The sequence below is a fragment of the Moschus berezovskii genome, chromosome 8, assembly GCF_049115385.1.
Source record: "Moschus berezovskii isolate FMDL1 chromosome 8, NW_MosBer_1.0, whole genome shotgun sequence".
Classification (NCBI taxonomy): domain Eukaryota; kingdom Metazoa; phylum Chordata; class Mammalia; order Artiodactyla; family Moschidae; genus Moschus; species Moschus berezovskii.
In genome coordinates, this window is record NC_142467.1 from 63,726,601 (window position 1) to 63,745,378 (window position 18,778).

Sequence of the window (18,778 nt, forward strand, 5' to 3'; positions counted from 1 at the left end):
TAGGGGTTGAAAAACACAGAACCTTAAATTGTTTAAAAATGCCCGAATTTGGACCTTGAATTTGAACAGATTACACTGGACACAAATATCCAGTTAGGAATGGAGACTCTTCTTATATGTACCCTAAAAAATATGTTTTCTGTTACTAAAACCTCTTGCAGATATAGGTTTGTGTATCAGTCCTTGAATAGTCAGTGTTTCACCTGGTCAGAAAAGGGTCCTTGAAATGCATGTAAACATTTATATAATGTGTAAAATAATGGACTGTCTCTACACAGATCTACAGGAGATTTTATATATACACACATTTATATGTTTGATTTTTGTATGTTTATGATTTGGAATTAGAGCAAATTATGCTCAAGTTGGTGTGCTTGAGTTGAGCTAATTTAAATATAAATCAACTGTAAAATTTAAATAGTCACTTCATTCCAGCGGGTTTCCTCATTATTTCTAAGACTTGCCTGGAATGTCTTCTCCTTTTCCAAGTCAACCCTGCACACAAGCCTTGGCTTTAGTCCTGCCTCTTCCTGGAAGCCTTCCCTGACTGCCACCAGCCATTTGAGCTCAGACATTAATAAAACACAAAAGTGATTTGCAGGCACTGAGTCTGTGTCTCCGCAGTGGGATGAGCCAGGCAGGAACTGACCCTCCACATTCCTGCCTTGTTCCCAGGGCTCTGCCATTTCTTATTTTAGGTGAGAAGATGATTTTTTCCAGTTTAGTCTTTATTAGTTGAGGACCTGGGAAATGTGGTTGGCAATGAAATCCTTCCTTAAAACTGCTATTTTCTGCATTACTGCTCATCTATTCTAGGTTTCCCATGTAGGGAAATGCTTACCTACTGCCTGACAAACACAATTAAAGCCAGAGTTAGCAATTTTTAACCAATATTTTGCATATATAACATTTTGTTTTGTCCTAGAGTATGGAAAATCTGTGGATTTTTATCAGAAGTTTTAAAAGTTTATTTCATCAAGCTAACCTCCCTGCTCCAGAGTATTATTATAAGTGCCACTCCACTAATGCACATTTACAAATGTTGTGCAAGTTCCAAATGTATTTCTTTTTCCAGATGAAGGATTATCATTAAAATCAAGAGAAACAGTAAAGTTTCCTCAAATCTAGTTACTGAGAACAGTAATGGGTTTAATAGGGAAATCTATCTGTCTTTTCTTGTAGGTTGTATCACTAATTGGTTTAACTCATCTTACTCCCAGTTTAATGTATTTTAAGTTCTTTCAAAGATTGCTTTTTAAGAAGGACTTTATTAGCAAGCTCCTGAATAATGGAGCCCTAATTCCTTTGCTCATGCTTGTTTTTACACAAAATGATGCATCCTCTAAGGATAAGAGAAAAATGCATATATATCGATGTTTTAGGCACTGAAAAGTAAAAACTGGAATTACATGTAATAATGCAATTTAATTTGAGCAGGCACAACCTTGCTCAATTCTTTGAGATGATCTCCAATTAGAAATGGGAATTCACCTTGTGTATGCTTTTAAAATCCCCTCAGAATGGGAGAAAATAATAGCAAACAAAGCAACTGACAAAGAATTAATCTCAAAAATATCCAACCAACTCCTGCAGCTCAATTCCCGAAAAATAAATGATCCAATAAAAAAATGGGCCAAAGAACTAAACAGACATTTCTCCAAAGAAGACATACAGATGGCTAACAAACACATGAAAAAATGCTCAACATCACTCATTATCAGAGAAATGCAAATCAAAACCACAATGAGGTATCATCTCATGCCAGTCAGAATGGCTGCTATCAAAAAGTCTACAAGCAATAAATGCTGGAGAGGGTGTGGAGAAAAGGGAACCCTCTTACACTGTTGGTGGGAATGCAAACTAGTACAGCCACTATGGAGAACAGTGTGGAGATTCCTTAAAAAACTGGAAGTAGAACTGCCATATGACCTAGCAATCCCACTTCTGGGCATACACACTGAGGAAACCAGAATTAAAAGAGACATGTGTGCCCCAATGTTCATTGCAGCACTGTTTACAATAGCCAGGACATGGAAGCAACCTAGATGTCCATCGGCAGATGAATGGGTAAGAAAGCTGTGGTACATATACACAATGGAATATTACTCAGCCATTAAAAAGAATGCATTTGAATCAGTTCTAATGAGGTGGATGAAACTGGAGCCTATTATACAAAGTGAAGTAAGTCAGAAAGAAAAACACCAATACAGTATATTAATGCATATATGTGGAATTTAGAAAGATGGTAACGATGACCTTATATGCGAGAGAACAAAAGAGACACAGATGTAAAGAACAGACTTTTGGACTCTGTGAGAGAGGGCGAGGGTGGGATGATTTGAGAGAATAGCATTGAAACATGTATATTACCATATGTGAAACAGATCACCAGTCCAGGTTTGATGCATGAGACTGAGTGCTTAGGGCTAGTGCACTGGGATGACCCTGAGGGAGGGATGGGGAGGGAGGTGGGAGTGGGGTTCAGGATGGGAACACATGTACACCCATGGCTAATTCATGTCATTGTATGGCAGAAACCACTACAATATTGTAAAGTAATTAGCCTCCAATTAAAACAAATTAATTTTATAAAATAAAATAAAATCCCCACAAGAAGCCCCAATTGTGTTTTCTCTTTTTAAAAATTTTATTGGAATATAGTTGATTTACAATGAGGTATAACTGATTCACTTTGCTATCTACCCAGTTTTATTTTCTGTCATTAAAACTGCTATGGCTGGCAGCTTATCTCTTAGCTCTCAAGGGTCAGTGCAACCAGCCCCTGACATTCCTCAGAAGAGAGGATACTTGCGGTTGCCTGCTGGTTTCTGAAAGCTTCATCTTCACAGCAAATCCCTACCATAACCCCGTGAGGTTGAGACTGTTAATATCACCATTTTACAGATGAAAAACCTGAGGCTTGGAGAAGAGCAGTGATACGTGAAAAGCAACCACTTGTAAACTGAGAGCCGGTGTTTAGACTCAGGGCTGATAGATCTAGAAGTTTGAATTAAAAAAAAATTTTTTTAGTTCATTGAAGTACATTTGATTTACAGGGGTTGTGTTAATTTCTTCTGTATAGCAGAGTAACTCAGTCATATAAATATATATTCATATTCTTTTATATATATTATACTTAATATATTAATTATATTACTATATTGTTTTTTAATATTATTTTCCATTATATTGTCATAGTATATTGTAACAGTATATTGAATATATATATAGTTCTCTGTGTTATACAATAGGACCTTGTTGTTTATCCATCCTATATATAATAATTACTTGCATCTGCTAAACTCCCAATCCTTCCCACCTGTACCCTCTCTCTCCGTGGCAATCGCAAGTCTGTTCTATAATCTGTGCATCTGTTTTTGTTTTGCAGATATGTTGATTTGTATCATATTTTCCCACGTATTTCCTTGTCTTTCTCTTTCTGACTTACTTCACTTAGTATGATACTCTCTAGGTCTACCCATGTTGCTGCAAATGGCATTACATTCTTTTGATGGATGAATAATATTCCATTATATATTTATATATTGTTCAGTCGCTAAGTCGTATCTGATTCTTTGAAACCCCATGGACTGCAGCACACCAGGATTCCCTGTCCTACACTGTCTCCCAGAGTTTGTTCAAATTAATGTCTCTCTCTCTCTTTCTATATATATATGTATACACACACACATAGATATACATATATATGTGTATAAGTATATCACATCTTCTTTATGCATTCATCTGTTGATAGACATTTAGGTTGTTTTCTTGACTATTGTAAACAATGCTACTTCATAGTAGTATTGTGCAAAACGGATGTACATAGGGGTACATGTATCTTTTCAAATTATAGTTTTGTCTGGATATATGCCCAGAACTGGGATTGCTAGATCAGATGATGGTTCTGTTTTTAGTTTTTTAAGGAACCTCCATATGGTGGCTCAGTTGTAAAAAAAAATCCACCTGCCAACGCAGGAGACATAGATTTGATTCCTGGGTTGGGAAGATCCTCTGGACAGGGAAATGGCAACCCACTCCAGAATTCTTGCCTGGGAAGTCCCATGGATAGAGGAGCCTGGTGGGCTACAGTCCGTGGGGTCACAAATAGAGTCAAAATAGGACAGTAACTCAACAACAGCAGCAACAACAAAGAACCTCCATACTGTTCTCCAGAGTGGCTGCACCAATTTACAGTCTCACCAGTAGTGTAGGAGGGTTCCCTTTTCTGCCCACTCTCTCCAGCATTTGTTATTTGTTGACTTTTTAATGGTGGCCGTTCTGACTGGTCCCTCCACACTGTAGTTTTAATTTGCATTTCTCTAATAATTAGTGATGCTGAGCATCTTTTCATGTGCCTGTTGATCATCTGTATTAGAATCTTGAACTCTTAATGCAGTGCTATACTCCTGTTTGTACTCAGGGTAGGGAGTATGGTTCTGACCTTTGTTTCAGGTGTGTGGTATTTAACTTGGAGAAGAGGGTCTCCCTTGCATATGGGGGCCAGAGTGCCCCCAGGTGCAGGCATCTGGGGTGGTGGTGTGTGAGTAGATGAAGTGAATGTTGAATCAGGAGACTTGGGTTTGTAACACTTGGAGATGTTGCCTAACCTCTGAGAAACAGCAGAGAAGAATTTTATCTTACTAGCTGGCTTCAGGGATCGTTTCATGTGAAAACACCATGCTCATGATCTGGAGTACCATCCTTTTACATTTGGTGGATCCACAGACACAAATAATCTCAGAGTCAGTGGTTTCAAAGTGCTGAACACTTAAGTCTCTTCTAGCCTAATCCTCCCATAATGCTGCAAACTTGTCCTGTCATCACCTCCATTCTGCACATGAGGAAACTGACCATTGGGAAAGCCCTTGTCCAGTCTCAGCTAGGATGGCATCTGAGCCCAGTGCTGTCATCCTCCAGAGCTGAGTTACTCTCTCCTGCCTCCCCAGGATTCTTTTAAAGCAGAATGACTGGTTCAGTTAAGTTCAGTTCAGTTGCTCAGTCATGTCCGACTCTCCGCGACCCCATGAATCACAGCATGCCAGGCCTCCCTGTCCATCACAAACTCCTGGAGTTCACGCAAACTCATGTCCATCGAGTCGGTGATGCCATCCAGCCATCTCATTCTCTGTCGTCCCCTTCTCCTCCCGCCCCCAATCCCTCCCAGCATCAGAGTCTTTTCCAGTGAGTCAACTTGACGCATGAGGTGGCCAAAGTATTGGAGTTTCAGCTTTAGCATCAGTCCTTCCGATGAACACCCAGGACCGATCTCCTTTGAATGGACTGGTTGGATCTCCTTGCAGTCCAAGGGACTCTCAAGAGTCTTCTCCAGCACCACAGTTCAAAAGCATCAATTCTTCGGTGCTCAGCTTTCTTCACAGTCCAGCCCTCACATCCATACATGACCACTGGAGAATGACTGGTTATTGTTCCTAAAACCGCACTAAGCAGAATCACCCCTCACCTGTTTCAGTTCCAGCTGATCAGCGCCCCACAGTTGTGGCCCAAGGAGCAACTGTAGGTCTTCCTTCCTGTCTTTCGTGCTCCCGTGCAGTGCAGCACCCCTCTTCAGTGCTCCCTGCACACTCCCCCTGCCGGCACTGGTGCACTTGCTGCTTGCTGGGTATTCAACAGCTTGAGGGACCCAGTCCCTACTGGGGAGGAGAAGACTATGTGTAACTGAAGGCTCCCAGCAGCATGAGGATGTCAGGGTAGAAAGAGGAGGCAAGGCAGTTCAGGAAGGCATCCCTGTGTCGATCCAGCTCAGCATCTGATTCTGCCCTAAAGAAGGCCTTTTAGAAAAGATGCTAATTGCAAACACTCTGAGTGCATCGATCCACTGCTGCTCTGATTAAGTAATTATGCACAAACAGCACCTAAGAGGGCTGAAGGAGATTAGTTTGAAAGGGCCGGCACTGGGTCTCCATTTCTGAGAGGCCTGCTGGCCTGCTCCAGAAACAACTCCAGTCCAGCCCAACTCTTTAATTACCTTCAGAGGCACCAATGTTTAAATTACATTCTGACTGTTTTCATATTAGCTTCTTCGGTGCCCTGAACTAAGCATTGGCAAGGCTAGGGTCAGAAAGGGAGGGTCCTTGTGCAGGGGCGGAGGTTTTCTCATTTGGTTCTTTGGTTGCAAGATTTCCTGAGTTTTGAGAGCATACCAGTAATTGGTTTCCTAGCAGAGATTCACAGATATCCTGAAATTGTTGTGTGTCAGGTTTGCCATTTTCAAACGTCCCCAATTGGGTGCTCCAATGTGGCCTTCAGTTAGGATTTGTAACACACAGACAGACACTCTATCTTTTCGGTATTAACACTGTAGCTCTAAATACAGAATGTCCACAGTCTGTCCCCACCTTTATTTTTCATATCATCTCTTATATATGTTTATACCTCAGATTGTTTCCTTACCTTCCTCTTTTCTAATCCTCTAAGAGGGCTTGGTATAAGTAGCATGTCATTCAGTCCCCAAAGTCAACAATCAGCTGAGATCAGTTTGGAATACTAGTCATCACCCCTGGGAGCATTTTTCAAAGGAGCACAGTTTCCCAGCTCCTGTCTCTTCCCTGGACATTACATATCTTGAAACTTCCTCACTAGCTTTTGACTTTGTCTGAAGGAAGATGGAGGAGCCAGGGAAGAAGGAGTGAATGGGTGCTGGGGGTGGGCAGGGCCAGGCTACTGACACTCATTCAGTGAAGAAGCACTCCTCTCTCCCCAAGCAATGCTCAGCTTGACTAACCTCTCCACAGGTAAATACTCATCGACCAGAGCACCCCTTCCTCTCTCATGACCCTACCAGGGCTATATGACCTCATCACCACTTTCTGCCCGATGCTGTTGGCCACAGTGCCCCTTCTCCCTCCCATCCGCTGAGCCTTCATGATGTACTTACTTCCAGCTTTGTTTCAACACGGTCTGCATTCAAAGCCCACAGGCTTCATACCCGCTTAAAAGCTCCAGGCCTTGTGATGGGGGAAAGAACCCAGGTAGAAAAAGCCATCACATTTTCTTCCCAGGGTTGTATACCATCCATGGAGGCTGCGTGCGCCTTATTTACACTTGCTTATTGCATTCCGTTCATATTTTCCAAACAGGGCAGGTCTGCTGGGAGAACACCAAATTACCTGGGCCCTTCTCTGCCTGAGTGCTGCGCTTTCCTGGGGGAGGGAGCTGTCTGCCTGCACATATGCAATAATGTAGCAGCCCTCTCCTTTTCTCTAATGAAGCTCCAGTGGCTGCGCAGATGATAGATGCTCCTGGGAGCATAACAGGAAGGCAGCAGGCTGGAGTCAGCCCTTCCAAAGGACAACTGTTCTCACAGTAAAGCCTGATCGTGCTCCCTCCATTCTCTGCTGCTCAGCTAGCTGCCTTCCTGCACCACTGGCAGAGCTTCCTTTACCTGTGAGGGCCTGAGGTTTTTATTTTTTTCCACGCACAGCATGGACCAGGTATATTAATTGCCTCAGTTAGTACTGGCTATCCATAAGCCCAGTTAATCCAGAAAGCTGGTCCAGGACCCAGGGGCAGCCCAGCAAGGAGAAAGCTAAGATCCAAATCCTGTCCCCGCCACCTGATGGAGATTTGACTTGGGGAGTTTGTAACCCATGTTCCCACAGTTTCTTTCAGTACATATATTCTGAACAACGATTATGTCTCTATCCTTATGGTAAGTGCTGAGAATGGAGGTGGTGGGCGGAATCAGATATTCCCTCCCCTCATGTAGCTTTGCCACCTGGAAGAAGCAGGCATCTATTACAACCCGAATCTCCTGGACTTGTACTGACCCACATACAAAATAAGTGAAGGAGAGATGTCATTCTTTATATCCCAGGCATTTCCTTGGGCTTTTATGAAAAGCATAACAATAAAATTCTAACATATTATGCAGACAACTGGGAGTTGGGACGGGGAACATAAATTTATCAAGTCCCCGTTGTAAGCCCGTAGCTGTGAGCTAGGTTTTACTGATACTGTCTCATCTTACTCCATGTGGTGATGCTTCGAGCTAAGCTTTATTAGACCATCTTGCAGATGGATCGATGGAAGTTTACAGAAGGCAGCAAGAGCACTGTTATGCCCAGTTAATAAGTATGCATTGGGAGCATTCTTTATGCCAGGAACCGACTGCATTAGGTGCTGGGCTCCAAGAGCTGAACCTTGGGGCAAGCCAGCCTCGGGCGTGTTTTATGTTGCTATGATTTAGAAGGGGAGATGGACACTGAGCTGGAAATTACAGGTGTGCTTTAAAGCAGAGATCTGACAGAAGATAAGCATTAGCAAGACAAAGAGAAGAAACGTGCTCCATCGGAATAGTGTGTACAAAAGACAGAACAGAGCCTCGAGGCCCAGGAGGAGCAAAGAGTTGGAGGCAGAGGCCACCGGGATCACATTAAGGAGTCTGGGTGGGCTTGTGCAGAACAATTGAGAGCCTCTGGAGTAGCTAAGTGGGAAAGTAACTTAATCAAATCTCCCTTTTGGAAAGATCACTTTGGCTGCTGGATGGCAAAGGAAAAGTGTGGCGCAAGACAGGGAGCCTTGACTTGGTGGGAGGTCCCAGTGGTGCCTGGGCTGGCAGCAGAGATAGCAAGAAGCAGGGGATTTTGGTGGGAGTTAGGACAGGCAGTCCTGGGTGTCTGCCCTGTGGATTTGAGTGCTGGGCAGGGCTGCGCTCTGATTCTAGGAGGAGGCAGAGATTGGGGGTCAGTCGATCTCAGAGATGCTACCAACACTAGCCATGCTGGACAGATTGAGATCATGGAAGAAAGAGAGTAACCTGTAGAAATAAGAAGACAGATATGGAAAGATTGCAGAAGAGGATGTTGGGCAGAGATGAGTGGGAGAATGAAAGCAATTAAAAGTGAGCTGAAGCCAGGGTTGGGAGTGAAAGGGAAGAGAATGGCACGTGGAGGGCAGAGTGCTGGCTGCACCCACCATTCAGGAAATACGGCAGTGGATGGGGACACGGTCCTGGCCTTTGTGACTTGGCCAGATCCTCTCCCAAGACATCAGCACCTTCCCTTCTGATGATCGGATGCTGGTGGCCTGAGAACCTTGCTTCTCTCACCAGGAGAGACTACCAGACAGCCCTCTAGAAATCACAGGGGTTGGCCCACCTTTGCCAGAGTGTGAGATGGCAGATATATGTGGTTTTATGGTTTTCTCTACACAGAAGTGTCTTTTCCAAAGGAAGGAACAGAGTGTGTGGGAGGTACTCTTCAGGGCCCCTATTTCTGGAGCATTAGTCCTCCTCTCCTGCCTTTATCGGGGGCTATAACAGGCACCTTAAAAGGCAAGCACTTTTCTCCCATTGCCAGCCCATTGTGGCTAGAATACCTAATCTGAGCAAATAGCTCTCTGTGTGTCATCGTCTTTGATTATTTTTTTCCTCTGGGACATATCTGGCCCCAGGCAGACTGTGCCTGACTTGCTCCTTATAAGGACTGTTTGGTTGAGGACACCAAGCATGAATAGGGCCCAGTAATTGAATGCCTTCTATCTCCATTTCGGCTTCTGATCGCTCTCTACCCAGGCCAGTGCCATCCTACTTGAGGACTTCTCCCTGAGCAACAGCTTTGATCCTTCAAGACTCCAGTCCCTGACTTGATCAGCCACCCAAAGCTTGCATACTTTGAGAAACCGGTGGGAAATTCAGTCTTCTCAAGATATAGATTACCTGCACATCTGTCAGGGTTTAGTTAAACATGACTGACTAATTCATCCTGCAGCATGAGATGGGGATTCATTTCCTTTGCAAGTTGACTTGGCAATTTTCTCTGCTCAAGGAACATTTAGAATAGACAGTGTGCATGGCAATCAGGAAGAAATAGATGCTATTAATTTTCCATTTGTAAACGTGAGATTGACTATAGAGCCTACATCCCATTCTCCTTGGAAAAACAGACCACAGCTCTAAACAGAGCTGTGCAAAGTCCAAAAAGTTAGAAAAGAGAGCCTTCTATTCCCTAGAGGCTCTGAACTGGGGCTGTTGTTAGTGGAGGCTTCTCCCAAGGGTTGGTACTGGTACCTGGCAGAGACGAGCGTCACCACTGTCAGCACAAGCTCCTCCTCCTCCTTTCTGTGCACGTGACTCAACACGGGATGCTGGTCCCCAGCTTGAGTGAGCGTGTGATCTCCTTCCTCAGCTCATCGCTGAGGAATGAAGGGAAGGGCTGGAGGCACAGACTTGCATGTCAGGGTATCGTGATGGACCTGTGAAAGCTGGAAATCCCAAAGGTGGCTAGCTTCATCCAGTGCTCGTTATACAATGTTCTGCCACACTGGAAATACTGTGTATCTGTGTTGTCCCAGATGGAGTCATTCACTAGCCACATATGACTATTGAGCAACTTGGAATGCTGCTGCTGCTGTGAAGTCACTTCAGTCGTGTCCGACTCTGTGCGACCCCATAGACGGCAGCCTACCAGGCTCCCCCATCCCTGGGATTCTCCAGACAAGAACACTGGAGTGGGTTGCCATTTCCTTCTCCAATGCATGAAAGTGAAAAGTGAAAGTGAAGTCGCTCAGTCGTGTCCGACCCTCAGCAACCCCATGGACTGCGGCCTTCCAGGCTCCTCCATCCTTCAGTCATGTTCAACTCTGCAAAACTATGGACTGTAGACTGCCAGCTCCTCTGTCTATGGGATTTTCCAGGCAAGAGTACTGGAGTGGGGTGCCATTGCCTTCTCCTAACTTGGAATGGGATGGGTGCAAATGAAGAACTAAATTTTAACTTTTATTTCATTTTCATCAATTTAAATGAAAATAGTCACATGTGGCCCATGGCAGCTCTACTAGATAGCAGAGGTATCTGTGTGTGCCAAAACCAGTTTAGCACAGAGCTATGCCGAAGCCAGTTGTTTGGCCAAAGCCAATTGTGTTTAGCTATATTTGTCTTTGGGGCTTCCCAGGTGGTGCTAGTGGTAAAGAACCTGGCTGCCAGTGCAGAAGACATAAACACACAGGTTCGATAACTGGGTCGGGAAGATCCCCTGGAGAAGGAAATGGCAACCCACTCCATTATTCTTGCCTGGGAAATCCCATAGACAGAGGAGCTGGCAGTCTACAGTCCATAGTTTTGCAGAGTTGAACATGACTGAAGCAACTTAGCTAGTGTATTTGTCTTACTGGTTTTCTGAATGCTGTGACAGTTGCTCTACACTTACCTATATATCATCAATTTTAAAATAAAAATAATAGTAGAGGTAATAAAATCATAGCTGGCACATGCTGAGTAATTACTATATACCAGGTGTTTTCCCCAGCATGCTACATACCTTGTCTATTTTATAGTCACATAATGATGCCTTGAGTTTACAGGTATAATGAAACAGAGGCGCTGAGGGGTTAAGTGGCTGGTTTGAGTCACCCAGCAGGTCAGTGGTCGAGCTGGGATTCACACCAGGCAGCGACATCCCAGAGATCAAATACTCTGCTGCCTCTCCAGACAGTCCTAAGTGCCGCTTCCTGGCTGGTGTTTTCAGATACAATCATGTTCTGGTTGTTGGAAGCCAGGTATTGTCTTGAGGTCATTAGCGACCTGGGTATAAGCAATGGTCACACATTCCATGCTTTCCAGAGTTCAGCTGTGGCTCCTGGCTGGAAGGAAGGTAGCAGCTAGACATGAGCACACTCAGGTTGCATAGACCTGGCCTGGGTCTGCTCACCACCTCACCTCAAGTGGAGGGCAAGAGAGTCCTTTCCTGCCTGAGGTTTAGGAAGTTGGGCTGTATTCTCCATCAAGTACCGAACCCCAGGCTCAGGAAAGAGGGGCTCTCCTAAATGCAGCCAGGTAAACAGGAGGAGAGGCTCTGCCTAGTATTGTTGTCTTCTGGAGAGGATTCACCCATTGGCAGGGCAGCTGGGGGCTGATGGCCTCAGCCGAGTGAAGGCTGGATGGGAGTCTGAGTGAGACCCACAGGTCATTTATCACTGCCCGTGTGCCTTCCGGCGGAGAGCCTGGGTGTTCGCTGGGGTCCCTCTGCACTGACAGGTTCTGGCCTTCATCTGCGTCTTGCCAGCACTGTGAGACATTCAGAACGCAGCTCTGTGTCAATGGTGACTTGCCTGGTTTTTAGAATTTGAGAAAAGTGATAGTGGTGGGCTTCACTTTTTCTTTATTGAGACTTTATCTCCTTGGGTCTCTGATTTCTGTCCCTCCTGATGCAAACTGCTAAATGCAGTGCTGGGTGTTCTGCCTCTTGCTAGTGGCCCACTGCCTGGACCCTTTGTCAGGATTCTCAGGACCTAGAATTAGGGTAAAATCAAGCAGCAAGGGAAAGTCAGCTCCCTTCTCTGTGCCACTGTCCCTCCACTGGGGATTCCTCTCCTCCAGTCTTAGTTCTTGCTGAGACTGTCAGATACCCTGCACTTACCCATCCAGCATCTGGAGTTTCTTGTTCTCAGAAGGAGTGTTCATTAAATTTTCTCGGTCCTACCTTAAAAGATGAGCTGGTTAGTTAAAGACGGGCTGGAAAAAAGGACTCTTTTAGGGACGAGGCATCCATCTGTCCATAAGGGAAATTCAAATCAGTCTGTCCAAAGGCAGGGAAAATATGCCACACTCAGAAACCCACATGTGAGCTGATGCAAAATTGAGAGTTGTTCATACTGGGGTCTTTTGATATCCCAAGCTGCCTTTCCCTAAGAGCATTAGCTATCCCTAAGTGTTTATCTCTTGGCATGAGTTCAGTGGAAAATGTGATCTTCTCTGGCAAACTGCAATAGCAAGTTTGATCACGTTAGCAAAAGGACCCATGACGGCTTTTGGAGGCTGGTATGTGATGCTAAGATCACCCCAGCTTGCTTTCAGAGTGTGAAGGCAGTCCACGTTCAGGTTTGCATAGCGCTGCTTGCCTGGGAGTCTCGGCTCTCACTTTGTCACACTCTTTACCTGTGAAGGCAACATCTTTGGGGCATTTTCACAATGGGGTAAGGAGTTACATCCTGGTTGGAGAGAGAGTTCTGTTTGGAGCATTGCTTGTTGAAGGGAGAGAGCCCACAGACTTAATATTTCTTCCATCTGCTTTTTCTCCAGCCTGCACGGACAAGGAGTTGAGAAACCTTGCTTCCCGGCTCAAGGACTGGTTTGGAGCCCTTCATGAGGATGCAAACAGGGTCATCAAGCCCACCAGCTCTGAAACAGCCCAAGGCAGTAAGACTCTTTCCTCTTGCTAGTTTATTTCATTTTAAACACCACATTTCCTGAGTTACTGATATTGATTGACCACCCTGAGATGCTGTTGTTAAAAGAAACACTAAGTTAAATGTACACAGTGACTTGAAACACACTGCAATTTCAAAAATATTAAAATACTGGAGGACAAGGAAATGCCTTAGAATCAAGAAAATACAACCATTTTTTTAAACTGGGTTGCAGTTATCTAGTATTTAATACTGATTTTTAGGAAATACATTTAAGTACATAAAAAGATACACAAATAACAAACTATCATGTATAAAATAATAGGCAATAATATTCAACACAGTATTTATAGCCATTTTCTTATAATAACCTAGAATGGAGGATAATCTACAGAAACAGTATGCTGTACACCTGAAACTAACACAATATTGTAAATCACCTACACTTCAATTAAAAGACCACCCCCCAAAAAAGAAATGCAAAAAGACAAAATGGTTGTCTGAGGAGGCCTTACATATAGCTAAGAAGAGAAGCAAAAGGCAAAGGAGAAAAGGGAAGATATACCCATCTGAATGCAGAGTTCCAGAGAATAGCAAGGAGCGATAAGAAAGCCTTCCTAGTGACCAGTGCAAAGAAATAGAGGAAAACAATAGAATGGGAACGACTAGAGATCTCTTCAAGAAAATTAGAGATATCAAGGAAACATTTTATGCAAAGATGGGCACAATAAAGGACAGAAATGGCAGGGACCTACCAGAAGCAGAAGATATTAAGAAGAGGTGACAACAATACACAGAAGAACTATACAAAAAAGATCTTCATGACCCAGATAACCACGATGGTGTAATCACTTACCTAGAGCCAGATATCCTGGAATGTGAAGTCAAGTGGGCCTTAGGAAGCATCACTACGAACAAAGCTAGTGGAGGTGGTGGAATCCCAGTTAAGCTATTTAAAATCTTAAAAGTTGATGCTGTGAAAGTGCTGCACTCAATATGCCAGCAAATTTGGAAACTCAGCAGTGGCCACAGGACTGGAAAAGGTCAGTTTTCATTCTAATCGCAAACAAAGGCAATGCCAGAGAATGCTCAAACTACCACACAATTGCACTCATCTCACGCATTAGCAAAGTAATGCTCAAAATTCTCCAAGCCAGGCTTCAACAGTATGTGAACCATGAACTTCCAGATGTTCAAGCTGGATTTAGAAAAGGCAGAGAAACCAGAGATCAAATTGCCAACATCCATTGGATCACTGAAAAAGCAAGAGAGTCCCAGAAAAACATCTACTTTTACTTTACTGACTACGCCAAATCCTTTGACTGTGTGGATCACAAGAAACTGGAAAATTCTGAATGAGACAGTAAAACCAGACCACCTGACCTGCCTCTTGAGAAATCTGTATGCAGGTCAAGAAGCAGCAGTTAGAACTGGACATGGAACAACAGACCGGTTCCAAATTGGGAAGGTAGTATTTCAAGGCTGTATATTGTCACCCTGCTTATTTAACTTATATGCAGAGTACATCATGTGAAATGCTGGGCTGGATGAAGCACAAGCTGGAATAAAGACTGCCAGGAAAAATATCAATAACCTCAGATACGCAGGTGACACCACCCTTATGGCAGAAAGTGAAGAAGATCTAAAGAGCCTCTTGATGAAAGTGAAAGAGGAGAGTGAAAAAGTAGGCTTAAAACTCAACCTTCAGAAAACTAACATCGTGGCATCTGACCCCATCACTTCTTGGCAAATAGATACGGAAACAGTGGAAACAGTGAGAGAGTTTATTTTGGGAGGCTCCAAAACCCTGCAGATGGTGACTGCAGCCATGAAATTCAAAGATATTTGCTCCTTGGAAGAAAAGCTATGACGAACCTGACAGCATACTAAAAAGCAGAGACATTACATTGCCTACAAAGGTCCATCTCGTCAAAGCTATGGTTTTTCCAGTAGTCGTATATGGATGTGTGAGTTGGACTATAAAAAGAAAGCTGAGCCATGAAGATCTGATGCTTTTGAACTTTGGTGTTGGAGAAGACTCTTGAGAGTCCCTTGGACTGCACGGAGATCCAACCAGTCAATCCTAAAGGAAATCAGTCCTGAATATTCATTGGAAGGACTGATGCTGAAGCTGAAACTCCAATATTTTGGCCGTCTGATGCGAAGAACTGACTCTCTGGATAAGACTCTGATCCTGGGAAATATTGAAGTCAGGAGAAGGGGACAGCAGAGGATGCGATGGTTGGATGGCATTGCTGACACAATGGACATGAGTTTAAGCAAACTCCAGGAGTTAGTGATAGACAGGGAGGCCTGGAGTGCTGCAGTCCATGCGGTTGCAAAGAGTTGGACACGACTGAGTGACTGAACTGACTGATACTTCAATTAAATATATAGAACCACACCATTTTCACAGCTGTAAGCTCTTGTGGCATGGTATATTCTTCAATTTTTCTTCCTTGTCACATAGAAAAAAATATATGTTTCTGTGTGTATGTATCACATGCACACTTTACAGACTATTTTATGCCCACCTTTTATCATTCAGCAATACACTATGACTATCTTTCTATACTGTTGAGTAGTAGTCTGCTTTGTAAATGTGACACAGAATCTCAATATATTGATATAACATAATTCATGTAATTGAAGCTTTGAAGTTGCTCCTAATGTTCAGCTGTTATAAGCAGCACGGTAGCAAACATCTTTGATAACTTGGGCTTTTGGACATTCGTGAGACTGCATTTTGTTTTCCAGAGATAGACTACCCAACAAATGTTCACTCCACCATCACCGAAGTGGCTGAAGACCATACTCCAAACTTCTCCATAAGCCAGAGAGCAAACTGGGGGTTAGGTCTGTGTGTTTGCACTTTGCTGGAGCCTCTCACTGCTTCTAACCCACAGGCCACTAGGGGGGCACTTCTCTACACTGCGGCTGGTTGGTACAGAAGGACTAACACAATAACACAGTTTTGAGATACATGGAGCTTTGCCACAGCCTTTTCTATGTAGTGATTTTTATTGATTTGTCAGAATATAAAACACACGCTATTTATTTATTTATTTTTTTAATTTTATTTATTTTTTTATGTTCAAGGTAAGTTTATTTAATGAAAATAGAATCCACACTGAACAGGACATTAATCCAATAGTAGAGTATCATTTCAGCAAAACATGACAGATTCATATATTCATTTTCTTTTCTTAGATAAAGATTGTAAAAATCATCTCATACATAAAAATAATGATTCAGAAAAAAGGGTTAATTATTCATGTATTATTGTGTAATGATTAAAATATTATTAAATATATAAAAATATATTATTAAATATATATATTAAAATATATTATTAAATATATATATAAAAATAATTATTAAAATTTTCTCTACAATATGCTAGGAAAATTATCTCATGAAAAAGAAAAGGTAAATAACACACGCTATTTAAAGCAGAGAGTATTTCACCCCATCCCTGATGTCACACTTGTGTGGACAGGATTTCTTAATGTAAATCAGCTCCTGGACTGAGCTAAGTGAGTAAGAAGTGACACTGGTAACTGCTGGGACCCAAAGTCTAACCAGCATCTGGTTTTCAGACCAAATCAGAATATTCTTCATAATTTCAGGGTTATTCTTTGCTGTTCACAGCCACCTAGAGAATATTGATCTTGAGGACAATTCGCTCACCAGGTTGGAATTTTTACCAATTAAGAGAAAGGTCAATTCTGGGAAGCATATGCTATATGTCCAAAGAGAGGGTCCTGGTGGTTGTAGGAGTGTGAAGAGGGATGTAAGATTCTTCCCATTCATGTCAAAAGGCTTTCTTGGGAGTTGTGGACAGTGGGAAGCTTTTCCCAGGGATCTTCCAGGGGTGGCTGAGCCACTGCGCTTTCTGTACAACCTTTCAGTGAAGAGCAGATTGATATGAAAGAGCTGCTCCTCACAGCCTCCAGTCCCAGGAGACTCCTTCTGCTGACAGCCAGTGAGTCTGCAAAATGCCTGCCCTTGGCCACAAGCAAATTGAGTCCCTGAAGAGGTTTTTAAGTGTGATGTTCTGAAACAGTTGGAGTGAAGGGATATTAAGGAATGACACTGGGTTCGTCCATGAGGCACAGGAGGGAGAGACATTGTCAGCCCAGGAGTTCTGAAAGGGAAACCATGCAACCCTGGAAGTCCATGAGTTTTGGGCCAACCAACCAGAAGGGCTAGTCTGTTCCCCCTCCATCCCTGGATAGCAGATGCAGATGCCTGTCTTCTAGAGCCTTCCAAATAGGTGTGGGTGGGCTTGATATTAGCCTATTGCCCAACCAGTTTAGCACTTCTTTTTGGTGGTCAGTAAGCAATATTAAAATTTCCCAGAATCTTTGAATGGAGACACAATCTTGGACTGCCAGCAGTTGCTGTTCCAGACTTATCCCTAAAATGGGGAAATGGGCTCTGACCCAAAAAGCTATGAAGAGGAAGGACCAGTGGCGGTCAGGAATCATGCTCACAAATGGATTTACTAGTCCTTCCTTTTCCACAGCTTTAGACCTTAAAGCAGCCATTGGAATGGAAAGATTGACATGATAGCTAGTTAGTACAGTGGGAAAAAATGACTTAGCAAATTAAGAACAACTCAGATCTCACCAACAAATCAGATGACAGCAAAGAAATGAAGGATAACGCATTACATTGGACTCTCATGTTTCCTTTGGCTCTTCTTGACTCACTCACATTCCTGAGAGATCAAGAAAGTATTACTAAAAACTTAAGTGTGAAGAGGGGTGGCTAACATTTTTACAAAACAGCTGAAGAAAATGAGAAACTGATATACAGAGAAGTTCGGTGACTTGCCCTTGCACATCACTGACCTGAATTCAGTGTCAAGCAATACAATTTTCAGTTCAGTTAAATTTTGTTCCTTTTATTCTTCCTTCTTTGAACCTATTGACTACTTGTTCATTGCGTTTCTTTTAAGAATGACTATAAGAACCAATCATAGAATTTTGTGAACATGGAGAACATAGGCACAAAGACATTGGATGTACACTGGAGTGTATAGATTGTACACTTGATGTACACTGGACTATACACTTAATATACACTATACACTGGACAGACTGGACTGCACACTAGGTTTACACTGGATGTACATTGAATTTTACACTATACACTAGACATACACTGATGTACACTGGACATACACTGGACTGTACATTGCACAGTGGGATGTGCCCTTGGACTGTACACCAGATGTGTCCAGGTGTGCATTTGAACTGTGCACCAGGCGTGTCCAGCTGTGTTCCAGATGTGCATTTGGGCTATGTGCCGATTGTGTCCAGCTGTAGTCCAGATGTATCCAGCTGTGTTCCAGATGTGTCCAGCTGTGCTCCAGCTGTATTCCAGATATGTCCAGCTGTGTTCCAGCTGTAGTCCAGATGTATCCAGCTGTGTTCCAGATGTGCATTTGGTCTGTGTGCCAATTGTGTCCAGATGTGTCCAGATGTGCTCTTAGATGTGTCTAGCTGTGCTCCAGCTGTGTTCCAGATGTGTGCAGCTGTGTTCCAGCTGTAGTCCAGATGTGTCCAGCTGTGTTCCAGCTGTAGTCCAGATGTGTATTTGGGTTGTATACCAATTGTGTCCAGAT

General features: G+C 43.3%; 1 protein-coding gene across 4 annotated transcripts in view; it reads left to right on the plus strand.

Annotated features, from left to right (window-relative positions):
* SPOCK1 (SPARC (osteonectin), cwcv and kazal like domains proteoglycan 1) overlaps positions 1–18,778 on the plus strand; it is a 593,321-nt gene that overhangs the window by 546,849 nt on the left and 27,694 nt on the right. For 2 of the 4 annotated variants that reach the window (XM_055428906.2, XM_055428907.2), the window contains 2 exons: positions 13,040–13,156; positions 15,904–16,002. In XM_055428906.2, the coding sequence (XP_055284881.2) occupies positions 13,040–13,156; positions 15,904–16,002 (216 nt within the window). The remainder of the gene's footprint in view (positions 1–13,039; positions 13,157–15,903; positions 16,003–18,778) is intronic. The other 2 variants (XM_055428908.2, XM_055428909.2) reach the window with 1 other exon arrangement.